Source organism: Marmota monax, unplaced genomic scaffold, assembly GCF_021218885.2.
Source record: "Marmota monax isolate L192 unplaced genomic scaffold, Marmota_monax_Labrador192_F-V1.1 WCK01_AAM20220418_F8-fsc00038, whole genome shotgun sequence".
NCBI classification, from domain to species: Eukaryota; Metazoa; Chordata; class Mammalia; order Rodentia; family Sciuridae; genus Marmota; species Marmota monax.
In genome coordinates, this window is record NW_026692498.1 from 1,598,163 (window position 1) to 1,610,766 (window position 12,604).

General features: G+C 60.7%; 1 protein-coding gene across 3 annotated transcripts in view; it reads left to right on the forward strand.

Annotated features, from left to right (window-relative positions):
* The first annotated feature begins 1,622 nt into the window (after positions 1-1,622).
* Lsp1 (lymphocyte specific protein 1) overlaps positions 1,623-12,604 on the forward strand; it is a 38,311-nt gene continuing 27,329 nt past the window's right edge. The window contains exon 1 of one of the 3 annotated variants that reach the window (XM_046444822.2): positions 1,623-1,788. In XM_046444822.2, coding sequence (XP_046300778.1) covers positions 1,721-1,788 — 68 coding nt within the window. In that variant the 5' untranslated portion in view covers positions 1,623-1,720. Of the gene's footprint in view, positions 1,789-5,371; positions 5,413-11,978; positions 12,155-12,604 lie in introns of those variants that run through there. The other 2 variants (XM_058579366.1, XM_046444823.2) reach the window with 2 other exon arrangements.

The following is a 12,604-nucleotide window of genomic DNA, read 5'->3' on the forward strand; positions in this document are numbered from 1 at the left end:
AGTGTGGGAGAGCTGAAAGAAGACCTTGGCTATAAAAGAGGGATACCTCCCCTTCCACGGATTCCGCCTTTTGGGTCCCCTTCTTGCTCCGGGGAGAAGTCCTTTCTGCTGACCTTTAATAAAGCTTCCACTGTCCACTCTCCACGGGCCTCGGCCTGCTTCTCTGGTGTTATACTTCAGCATTGGGGAAGCGAGGACTCCTCACCGGTCCACAGCGGGAACAAGACCTGGGGATGTAGTTCAGTGGTGAAGCACCCCTGGGTTTAACCTCCTGAACCAAAAGAAAAAAAAAAAGTGGGTTGGACTGGGCAAGTCACAGTGGGCCTCCAGGTCCTAAGGGTCTGCATCCATTTTCTGTTGCTCTGACAAAATGCCTCAGATTGGGTAATTCATGAAGCACTGAGGTTTGTTGAGTTCAGGGCTCTGGAGGCAGGGAGGTCCAAGAACATGGTGCTGAATGTTGGTGAAGAGGTGGTGCTCCTTCATGGCATGCAGAGGCCATCACAGGTGAGACACAAACCTAAGAGAGACTGCTGAGCTATAGGACAAAAGCTCCTTCAAGATGTCCCTGTAATTCCCTGACATGCTGTCCTGAGGACCTGCTTCCAACACATGCAGGTAGGGGACATATTCAGGCCACAGGACTCTTCCCTCGGGGAGGCCCTGCCTGGGTCTGGGCCCTGAGGATGCAGAAGCTGGTCCAGCCTTCCAGCAGTGACGAGGAGAGGGAGGACACGGGCCACCACCTGACCATCCTCTTCAGTCTCACCACAGGACACTGGCTGGGGCAGAAGCCTGCTGACCAGGTGCCTGGCCAGAGGGAGGGGTGACTGGGGGCTGCTGTTTGGGAGCCCACGGGGACCTCTTAGGGTGGGTTCAGGAGGGGGACACACAGAGTGCCACTGGGCCCTCTCATGTGCCACATGTACTCTCAGCCCTGCACCAAGGGGACTCGGGGGGCCATGAGTGAGGATGAAAACGTCCAGCTGATGTAACAGGAGGGCAGCTGGAGAGGAAGCGGCCACCCCAACAGGGCCTGGGTCTTTCCTGGCAGCCCTGGGCCCCGCCTGGTCAAGCCTGCCCAGTGCTTGTGGCGTGGGGACCCGTGCTTGGGGGTGGCGTGGGGACCCGTGCTTGGGGCTGGCGTGGGCCTTTGCTGCCACTTAAGGTGTGTGCGGGTGGATGGAGGCCCCCGGCCTCCTGGGCCTGTCTCCTACCCTCTCTACCTCAGAGCCCTCCCAAGGCCTGGCAGGCAGCGGGCACAAGCAGAGCAGGCCTCGGGAAGACTTCATGCAGAGGCTAAAGTGCTTCTGCGGTGCTTTAGGGAGGGAGAAGCAGCCGCTCACAAATGCTCTTGGGGGCCAGGGCTGCTGGCAGGGGCCCTGGGGTGTCGGGGTGTCCTAGCCGGCTGCACCTGCACTGAGTTGCGGGGAGCTGCCGGGCCCCGCCCCGGCCCTCGTCCCCTCTGGTCACCCTGGGTGACGGCAGCTTACTCAACACTTCCTGATGGCTGCTTGGGTTTTAGGGTTTTTCTTTTCCTCTCCTGTTGCAGCAACAGATTAAAAAACAACCCCCAACCCAAGCCATAGGTCCCAAACCTCAACCTGCATCGAGGAGGAAGTGAAACCTAGCAGGGTGGGGGCCCAGGCGGCTGCGCGCCTGCTAGACACACAGAGTCAGGGCACACAGTGCGCAGGGATTGGGGCCAGGCGCGAGGACCATGGCAGAGGCTCCCAGCGACCTGGGCTCCGAGGAGCAGGAAGATCTGCTAGCAGAGGAAGGCACAGGGTAAGGGTCTGCGGCCATGGCCTGGGCTGGGAGCTCTGCTGAGGGTAAGAGTCTCGGACAACGCTTACTCCAGGGGTTCCTCCCGGGCCCTTCTCACCAAGAAGGTGGGTGACCCTCGGTCTCCCTCTGCAACTCGGCCTCACTGGGGAGGCCAGTTCCCCCATGAGTCTGTAGGGCCCTAGGTCCAGGGCCAGGACGGCGGGGCTGCGGGAGCCAGGATGTGGCCTGCCTGGCTGCAGAAGGCAGTACCTGCTGTGGGAGGAAGTGAGGCGGGGCGCCCTGGGCCAGGACCCTGGTCTCCTACCCGCAGGCCCGTGAGAGAAGTTGCTCTGCCCCGAGACCTGGGAGCTGGCCCGGCCTCAGGAGAAGGGCCACCTGGCCACAGCTCTTCTGGCCATGGTGATGCAGGAGGCCAAGGATGCGGGCAGACACCTGTCCTGAACGTCAGGCACGGTGCTGGGCGGCTGAGATCTTAGGGGAACATGGGCAGAGGCATGTGGGTCACTAAAAAAAAAGGACAGACCTCTGTACCCCCAGAGCTGGGCAGCGACGGGCAGGGATGGGGCTCCAGCCTGGTCTGGAGGCAGCAGCCTCCGAGGAGACACTGAGCACCCATCCTGTGCTGGGGTGGGCCTGAGCGTTGGGCCTGGCGCCCAGGGCCCCTGGGGGGGCCTGTTGGTGGTCAGGCATGGAGGCCCAGTGGGGCCATGGGCCTGAGTTGCCTGGGATCCGTCTCAGGGGACCTGGGGGCAGGCAGGGCGCTGAGGAGCAGAGGAGCACGTTCTGACAGTCAGGGGTAGGGAGCCCGGGGGGGACTCGAGGCTGGTCCAGAGAAGGACAGTGGGGCTGCTGCCCAGGTGTGTGGAAGGGAAGGAGCCAGACACAGGTGAGGGGAAGATGGCGAGACCCCTGGGGGCCTGCGGCTGCTGCCGGCTGCAGGGCTGCTGGGTAGAGGGTGACCAGCAGGGCCCTGCTGTATGCTGCCGTGTGGAGGGCCCCATCTAAGCAGTAGGGTCTCCACAACCTCGGGTGGTCTTGCCAAGCGGCTCCTGGCCCCTGCTCCTGTGCAGATGGCAGGTGGTAGCTCTGTCTGAGCCCACGAGCAGGCCAGAGAGGGGAGCTGGGTGCGTCTGGGGGTTAGGGCGGAGGAGGACTGTCTGCCCTCAGCCGCTCACTGCAAACGCCATTCTGGAATTGGCTTGTGGGCTACCGAGGGACCCTGACCGGCAGAAGGAGCATCGGAGGCTCAGCAGAGGCCAGGGCTGGCCCTGGCTCAGAACGTGTGAGCCTGGCCCAGGCTGTCAGGGCCACCCGGCCCCATGGAGGGGCTCCATGCAGCCTTCCTCCAGGTAGGGGCACGTGCAGCACGAGAGGCCATGGAGGGCCGGCACACACCCCGCCAGGTCTGTATGCCCCCCCCCCCCCCAGCACACAGGCTGCTGGTTCTGAAAGCAGGGTGACTGGGTGACAGCTGTGTCCCGGCTGGGAAGTGTGTCCTCACGTCAATGCCGTCCCCGGTGCTGGACTTCACTCCTGCCACCTCATACCCATAGAAGGACACAGACTAGGCCGCCTGGCTGGCCCCCCTTCCTCCTCAGCCCTTTCTTGGCCACCCCCCTCCCAGCTGTCTCAAATGCCAGGTCGGAGGGGACACGGTCAAGGCTGCCCGCAGCGCTGGCAGGCACAGCTGATCCCCAGGCGTCGTGGTGCAGGCCCCAGGGGCCGGGGCTGCTCTGTGCCAGGTCTGTTAGGAGCTGGAGCCAGGCAGACCCTCCTTGAGCCCTGAGGGGTCCGGGAGACCCCAGGACCCTCCCACAAAGTGTGCAGAGGGAAAGCGTGATATTGACCCGTCAGAATGAAACTGAGACCTGCCGCTGGGTGGGGCTGTCCTTCCACAAGGTGACAAGACAACTGGGTTTTCCCTCTGCAGGGTGTCAGAGAAGTCCCTGGTACCAGGAGTCGGGGGCCCCCACCTGGGAATCCCCATGAAGGCCAAGGCTGGGCAGGGTCAGCGGGGAGAGCAAGGGAGATCTTGGCATGCTTCCCGTAGAAGCCAGGGGCACTGCTCTGGGGGCTTCAGGACACATTTACCCCAGGCCCACAGCAGCTGAGACCCTCCAGTTGGTCGGGTGGGCCCCACGCAGGATGGCACTGTCCTCCTCCCACTGGGCCTGGGCAGGCAGGTCCCCTGGCCCACCCTTTGGACCCACAGAGCTTTGGTTTCTTCCTGGGGGTACTGTCTCCCTGTCCCAGCTGTCAAGACATTAGCTTGCTTGCCCTTGTTCCTTGGGGGCAGGACATGACATTTACACAGGGTCACAAGTGGCTCTGTTAGGATTTCTGGGTGATGCTGAGGGCATTTTTCCCTTCTGTGCTCCCCAATATGGCCCCTAAGAGCAGGGGTTACCCCCATACTGTGCCAAGTCTTCAGAGGCCACGGAGAGGGGCGGGTGGTCATCAGGGTCCCTCAGGGTCCCAGATTCAACACCTCCAAATCCTGGCGCTCCATGGGGTTGCATGCCCCCGGCCTCACTTATACCAGACCTGACTGTCCTGGCTGGAAGTCACCCATGCCCAAAACCACATGGCAGGGTCCTGCCACCTCCCTCAGCAGAAGTCCTGGCTCTCCCCTTGAGCTGTCCCTGGTGCAGCGCTGACCGTCCCTGGCTCACTGCCTAGAAGAGCATCTCTCACGCCCACTGGCGCCTCCCTGGCCAAGCCAAGGGGTGGGAAGGGCAGGGACAGCCCTTTCCGGGGCCATCGGACCCTCTGAACTCCACTTGGAAGTCTCAGGTGTCCTTGGGAGGCCTCTGCATGAGGACTAGGAGTCTACAGGACAGAGCCCCCAGCCCCTGCGCTGGGAGGGGGCCGGGCACCTATCCCACCCTGGAGGGGGTCTGTGAGGGTGGAAGAATGGGGGCCAGGGCCCTGTTTCGCAGGCTGCTGGGGTCTAGACCTGCAGGCAGCAGGGCCAGGGCTGCTCTCTGAGGGCTCCCTCCGCTCTTCCCCTGGGTCAGGGTCTCAGCCCAGACGACAGGTGGGCCTCTTCCCCCTGCGCCTGAGCCTGTGGGTCACCGGCTTCTCCTCTCCTCTCCTAAGCCCCACCTCTCCCAAGCCCCACCCCTCCCTGGGTGGATATCGCAGGCCCCGCGCCTCCCTGGGTGGATGTCGCAGGCCCCGCCCCTCTCTGGGTGGATGTCACAGGCCCCGCCCCTCCCTGGGTGGATGTCGCAGGCCCCGCCCCTCCCTGGGTGGATGTCGCAGGCCCCGCCCCTCCCTGGGTGGATGTCGCAGGCCCCGCCCCTCCCTGGGTGGATCTCGCAGGCCCCGCCCCTCCTTTGGTGGATGTCGCAGGCCCCACCCCTGCTGGTCCGGGAAGCCAGAAGCCCTCCCTCCTGCCCATTCATGGGTTCACCGTCCCCTTACGGAACAATTCTGGATCCCCACTTGGGCAGGGCCAGGGAGGTCTTGGGGACAGAAGGCCTGAAATAGGTTGCCTGACCAGGGTGGCATCATGGGTCTGCAGGAGTCACCCTGCCCTCCACTGCGCTGTGGCCAGCCTGCCTCTGCCTCAGCTTCCCTGGGAGGATGCCGGAGGATGCCCCTGGGGAAATGCAGGTCTCGGTGGGTGAGCATCGCCACGGGGCAGGGCCTGGGGTCTTTCCCACCGAGTGCTTGGGCTGGCGAGGCAGGTGGGGGCGCGCAGAGCCCCGGACACATTGCTTTTGCTGCAGTGGCTCCGACTGGTACTCCCTGGTGCCCTGCCTCTCCGGGGCCTCAGCCTCCCCATCTGTGACTACTCGGACGCATGGCTCTCCCACATGGGTCCCAAGACTTGAAAATGCAGGCTTTGGCTTTACCCCGTAGCCCAGTGAGGAGGGTCCAGGACCCTCCTGTTCACAGACAGGAGCGCCTGAGGCTCTGCTGAGCAGATGTCTCCTCTGGGCAGCCTCCGAGTTGGCTTGGGGCACGCAGGGTCCACGCCTCCTGGGCTCCAGCTGGGGTGCCGGGAGCCAGGGTGGGCTGCACTGGGCTGCCCTTCAAGGGAGCTCCACGCCTTCCAGGGTGTGTCTGGGCTGCAGGTGGAGGCTGCCGAGGGCCGGGGTGACCCAGGGGCGCTGCCCAGGCAAAGCGGAGGCTTGAGTTGGTTCTCGTCAAGGTCCCCAGACAGCAGCCCTTAGCTTCCCGCCCTGCCAGCCTCCTGCCTCAGGGAGCCCCTCTTGTCAGGGGCTTCTAAAGACCTGCTGGGAGATGGGCTCGGGGCCACAGGGTGACCACCAAGGGGGATTCCCAGCTGCCCCTGAGGCGGACAGAATCAGGACCTCTGGATGATGCTGTGGTGAGACCCAGATGGGTAGGAGGGGGGACCCCACCCAGGGAGCAGCCCCAGCCCCTTCCCAGGGTTAGCTTCTCTCCAGCCAGTCCTCCTGGCTCCTCAGTGCCCAGGAGCCTGGAGAGAGCCTTGGAGGGCTGTGTGGCTCAGGGTTTATAGGAGATCGGGGATGGGGACAGTCAGGTGGAGGGTGGGTGGAGGTGGGGAAGCCTCTAGTCTTTCCTTGGGGCCAGGACAGTCCTGGCAAAGCTCCTTCTGCTAACTGCCTGCAAGTTAGGAAATTGTGGGTTGGTGGGGAAAGGCTACCACTGACCCCACTGGCTGGCAGAGAGGGGTATCTGGATGCTGGGGAGCAGCCTCTGTCCCCCATAGAGTCCAACCCCCCAGAATGACTAGGGAGGGACTTGGGACTCTGCCCTCCTCAGTGCAGGGCAGGTCTGTAGAAGGCTTGCATAGGGTCAGCCCTGGTACTCCACACCACCAGCCTGGGATCTCTGGTTGCCAGGGTGTGGAAGGAGGGTGCCTACCCACGCACACACACCTACACTCACACCTGCACTCATGCGTGTGTGTGCACCAAGGGTGTCTGAGGTGTCCAGGGTGTTCAGGAGGAACCATCTGCTGGGTGAGGTAGGTCCTCTATGCAGTTCCTTGGCTTTTCCAAAGATGAGGACCGGGATCCCAATCCTGGCAGGTGGGGCCTCAGATCCTGCTCCTTCCTGCCACTGTGGAAGAACAGAATCCCTCCTCCCATATGAGTCTGGGCCCTCCCTCCTGGACAGGACCTCCTCTTGTAGGGGGTCTCCAAAGAAACCAGGCTGCCTCCTCCTCTCCCCGGTTTCTCTCCTGGAGGAGCTATGGCTCATGATATGAATGGATTCAGCCAGTGTGTTCCAGAGGAATCTGGAAAGAAGACTTTCACATTTCTCCTAGCCCCAGCCCCAACTAAAATCTGACCTTAATGACCACCATCCACCACCTGGCCCTTGCCCCCTGCTTTGGTCCACTTGCCCTTCGTTAGAGGTGCTTACTTAGACAGAGGGCTGCACTGAACTGGTGAGTGCCCAAGGCATCTGGAGGTTGCTGTCTCGGTCAATCAGAAGCTTCTCCATCAGAAGCTCCCCAGGAGCTACTGAGCCCCCAGTCCTTACCTCCTCCACCCCAAGGGACCTCACTGCTCATTGCAGCTCTCACGGAAAGCGTGTGTTTGGGGGATGATGAGAGGGTGTGCTGCTCTTCCCCAGGCTCGGCTCAGCTGCCTGTGTGGTGCTCAGTTTCCTAGGCATGAAGGTAGGCTTTACTCTCAGGCCATGAGCTCATGAACCATGTCTTGCTCACAGAAGAAATGAAATAAGACAATAATAGAAGAATGAAGGAAGGAAAGTAGGAGGTAGGAACATCTGGATGGATGGCTGGGTGGGCAAATGCATGGGTGGATGGGTGGGTGGATGAGTAGATGGGTGGATGAATGGATAGGTCTAGAAATGAGTAAATGAATGGATTGGAATCTGGATGCATAGAACAAAAGTATGGAGGTGGATGAGTAGAGAGCTGGAATACAGACAGATAAATGACTAGACTGAAGAATAGAATCATATCTAAAGAGATGAATATATATGAATGAGGGATAGATGGGCAGAAATACAACTGGCAAATATAATGAGAGAGCAATGAGTGGAAAGATAAATGTATAAATAATAAATGAATAGCTGGATGAATTGGTGCTGGGCTAACTATTGAAGACATAGATAAGTAAACGGACACCTGTCAGTCATAATGTAGCATTCTTCCTGGAATTGTTTCCCCTGCTGCGAGTGCCGTGTTCCCGCACCTCTCTCTTGTATGTTTTTCTCAACTCTCTTGAAGTAAGCTGCTTTTTCCTTCCCATGAGGCTTTCCTCGACTGTGGTACACAAAATGTCAATCCTCTCCAGAGTTTCTTATTCCCCAACCCAATTCATATTTTCTGAGCATTTGCCATCACATAATATATTACAGTATGTTTACTTATTTGTTTCCACTAAAATGCCAGCATCATAAGAATAGGAACTTTGTTAACGCTGAGTCGTCACCCCTTAACAGGGCCTGAAAATCAATATGAATTTGTTGAGTAAACACGCAGACGATGGGTAAATACGTGATACGTAAGTGGAGAGGTGAATGGAGGCTGGCTGGCTGGCTGGACGCCTGAGCTGGTGGGGGTGGGGAGTGCTTGGCCCTGGTCGAGGTGACCATTCCAGGAGCTATTTTAAGCATTAACTCACTTGGCGGACTATGTGTCAGAAGGACCCACACAGGTGGGTGCACGGCTTGCTAGGATGGGAAGCTGGAAGAAAAGATGGATGTGATGTACAACCAGCCTGGAGAAAGAGAACCTCTAGACAGATCAGTGACAACAGTGACAGAGGAGCATTTGGAGATAGAAGCTTGTATTAAAAGGATAATCCTAGCTAGCCAGACATGGTGAACATATAAACAGTAGTGATGAACACTGATGAGTGGTTGTTCTGTTCTAAAGGGATGGGCAGCTTGCAAAATGCTTCTTCTGAGTGTTTTACCTGTATTGAGACATTTAAATATGCAAATGTATGGATGAGTGGGTGGATGGATGGGAGGGTGGGTGGATGGGTGGGTGGATAGATGGGTGGATGGATGGGTGGGTGGATGGGAGGGTGGGTGGATGGGTGGATGGATGGGAGGGTGGGTGGATGGGTGGGTGGGTGAATGGATAAGTGAATGGATGGGTGGATGGATGAGTGGGTGGGTGGATGGATGGGTGGATGGATGGGAGGGTGGGTGGATGGGTGGATGGATGGGAGGGTGGGTGGATGGGTGGGTGGATGGATGGATAAGTGAATGGATGGGTGGATGGATGAGTGGGTGGATGGATGGGAGGGTGGGTGGATGGGTGGGTAGATAGATGGGTGGATGGATGGGAGGGTGGGTGGATGGGTGGATGGATGGGAGGGTGGGTGGATAGGTGGGTGGGTGGATGGGTGGGTGGATAGATGGGTGGATGGATGGGAGGGTGGGTGGATGGGTGGATGGATGGATGGGTGGGTGGATGGGTAAGTGAATGGATGGGTGGATGGATGAGTGGATGGATGGATGGGTGGGTGGATGGGAGGGTGGGTGGATGGGTAAGTGAATGGATGGGTGGATGAATGAGTGGATGGATGGATGGGTGGGTGGATTGGAGGGTGGGTGGATGGGTAAGTGAATGGATGGGTGGATGGATGAGTGGTTGGATGTATGGGTGGGTGGATGGGAGGATGAGTGGATGGGTGAGTGGATGGATGGGAGGGTGGGTGAATGGGTGGGTGGGTGCATGGATGAGTGGGTAGATGGGTGGATGGATGGATCAGAGGATGGGTGGATGGATGGATGGGGTAGATGGGTGGATGAGTGGGTGAATGGATGGATGGATGGGGTAGATGGGTGGATGGGTGGGTGGATGAGTGGGTGAATGGATGGATGGATGGGGTGGATGGGTAGGGGGGTGGGTGGGTGGAGGGATGGATGGATGCCTGCTTAGTGGACCGATGTAAAGAGAGACAGATGGACATGGGTATAGAAGGCTGGATGGCTGGATGATTGAAATGATTGACTGGAAGGATGTACCACGTTTATGTAGATAAGTGAATGGATAGGTATGTTGATGAGATGATGAACTGATAAATGAAGGATAGCAAGACAGACATCACAAAGAAAGGATGGATGGATGAAGAGGGAAAGAGGGATGGAGGGAAAGGTGGTGGGTGGATGGAGAGATTGATGGCTGGGTGGGTGGATGGATGAATTATCATGAAGCTGACGTCAATATTCTGCACCGCTGTCCACATCGCAACACATCCTAGTCACAAAACTGCATACCTGGGCTGCCATGTTGAAGATCAGCTCTTGCCACTCCCCACCATTGACACTTCTGAAGGTTGGCCACCCTCCTGAGGCAGCCCTCTCCTCTGTGGGAATATTCTTCCTTCTTTTGAACCCAAATTGCCTTGGCCACCTTTCATTCCGGTTGTCTCTCCCAGGACAGGAACAGGAGGCAAGGGTCAGGCGGACGTGCTTTCTTCCCCACCTTCCGGGTTCCTTGGTGTGAGGTGCTGAGTGTGGCCTCCACCTGAGGCCCAGCCCTCCTCCATCTGCCTCTTATCCCGGCAGAATCCTGAGGTCTCTGTGGCTCTGTGGGTGCTGGGTTGGGCAGTGGGCCAGCTGTCTCTGTTGTGCGCTCGACACTCCCTGATCCCTCCTGTGTGGTGGTGGGAGGAGAGGAGATGAGTCCCACCACTGGGACTGGCCCTGAGGCCGAGCTTGTGGGTGTGTGGCGGGTGATTCACTGCCGTATGAGCACCCTTGTCTCTTGGATGGGTCCATTCCATAGTCCCCAGGTGCCTGTCTGGCCCACTGGGGAGGTCACACTACCTGGGAATGTGAGAAGGGCCAGTCCTCTGCACATGGAGACAGAGGGCAGCTGGGGGTAGATGCAGCGGGGCGTCCAGCAGTGGGTAGATGGGTGAGGCCCTGGCTCAGCCAGGCCTGGCTCTGTGGTCTCGGAACCCGGTGCTCCTGGCTGGGCCTCAGTTTTCCCATCCAGGACGTGGGCACAGTGGCATCTGCCTCTCAGTGGTGGTGCCTGTTGGCGAGCCAGATGTGGGCCAGCTCGCCCAGAGCTGGCCCGCGATGATTCCCTATGGACGTGAGTCCAGGCCCCATTCAGCCACTAGCCTGCAGTGCTCGGAGTGAGTCACAGGGACTAAGCCCAACCAGAAGAACAAAGGGCTGGGCTGCTTGTCCCTGGGTCTTGGCCAGAGGACAGGACGAGGGGGGTCTGGCTGGCAAGGGTACTGACCGGTGCCCATGGCCACTTCTGGGGACGATGGCTCCCAACTCCAAAGACGCTGAGTGCATGGTGTCTCTGCCTCCTGCACCTCCCTGCCCTGAGGGCTGTCGGGGGGGCCTTGGGGAAAGCAGCGGGCCTCCCCACCTGGGGACCAGGAAGGGTTCCTGGGGTGCCCGGCCGCCCCTGTGGGGAGGCTAAGCAGACGGCTGGGAATAAACAAAGGGAAGATGGAGACCCAGAGGGAGGGGGAAGGAGGGAGGGAGAGGGAGGGAGCGAGGAAGGGAGGGGAGAGGAAGGAGTGGGGGAGGGAAGGAGGGAGGGAGACTGAGATAGGGACAGAGACACCAGAGGGAGAGGCAGAGGAGAGGGCTGAGGGCGGGCAAGGGCAGGAGGGGCAGCGGGGGGGCGGCAGGGCCCAGGCCTGGCGAGGCCAGAGCAGGTCAAGAGCGCGAGGCCAGGAGAGGAGGGCAGCAGGAGGCCCAGGCCAGGGCTAGGGCAGAGGCGACGGCTGGAGACATGGGGTGGCAGGGGTGTCCAGCGCCCAGAGGGAGCGGTGGGCAGAGGAGTGGGGGACAGCAGCAGCGGCCCAGGGAGCCCGGGGAGAGGCCAAGGGAGGAGGCGAAGGGAGGGAGGGGGCAGCGGTGCTGCCCATCAGCGGCCGCAGAGGTCCGGCTGAGCCCCCGCTGCGGGGCTGGGAGGGTTCGCTCTGACATTTTTACTAGTCTGGGAAGGAGGAGGAGGTGGAGGTGGAGGAGACCAGGGGGGCGGAGAAGGGGCTTGGGGGACAAAAGGGAAGCAGCTGTGAAGCCTCCTGAGGAGGAGAGGGGAGCGGGACCCACAGAGGAGGGACCCAGGCACAGTGGACGGGCCTCAGCCGACAGCTGGGAGCCAGCCCAGGACCCCCAGCCCAGGGCCAGAGGGACCGGGACAGGCAGAGAGAGGGACAGGGACAGGGGAGAGAAGGAGGGGCAGGGGGAGCAGAGGAGAGGGAGAAGGAGGGGAGAGGAAGGCCAGGAGGCAGAGCGAGCAGCAGGCCGCAGGCGCCAGCGCTGGGAACGGGAGCCTTTGAAGAAGGCGGCGGCGTCCCCAGGGCCGGGGTCAGGCCAGGTCGCCTGGCGGCCGGGCCAGCATGAGCCACTCGGTGCTCCTCAGGAGGAACTCTAGCACGCGGGGCCTGGAGACGCTCTTGAGGTAGGTCCCTCCTGGCCAGGGCAGGTGCCTGTGCAGACCCCGAGAGTGAGCCGTGGCGCCCAGGCTGGGGCTGGTGGCCCGGCCTAGCTCCCCCCGCAGGGCCAGTGCACGTGCCGCAGACGCAGCTCGAGGTCACCTCCTGCCTGGGCCCTGGTGGCCTGTGCACCCTTCGCAGACCTTCCCGTGCCCTCGGGGTGCAGACTGCAGCAGCCTCCAGGGCCCCGCGCTGTCCTGCCGACCCCGGGGGGACGGTCACCCTTACTTTACTCGCAGCCACGACACTGGCTGACCCTGGGTCTTCAGCCCCACGTGGGAGGCACATGTGCCTTGAGCACCTGGCCCTGGAACCCTGGTCATGGACACCAGGCCTGGGGCAGCACACAGCCCTCTCTCAGGCTGCGTCTTGTCCTCCGTGAAGTATGGTGGGGGAGCAGCTGCTCAGTGGGTCGC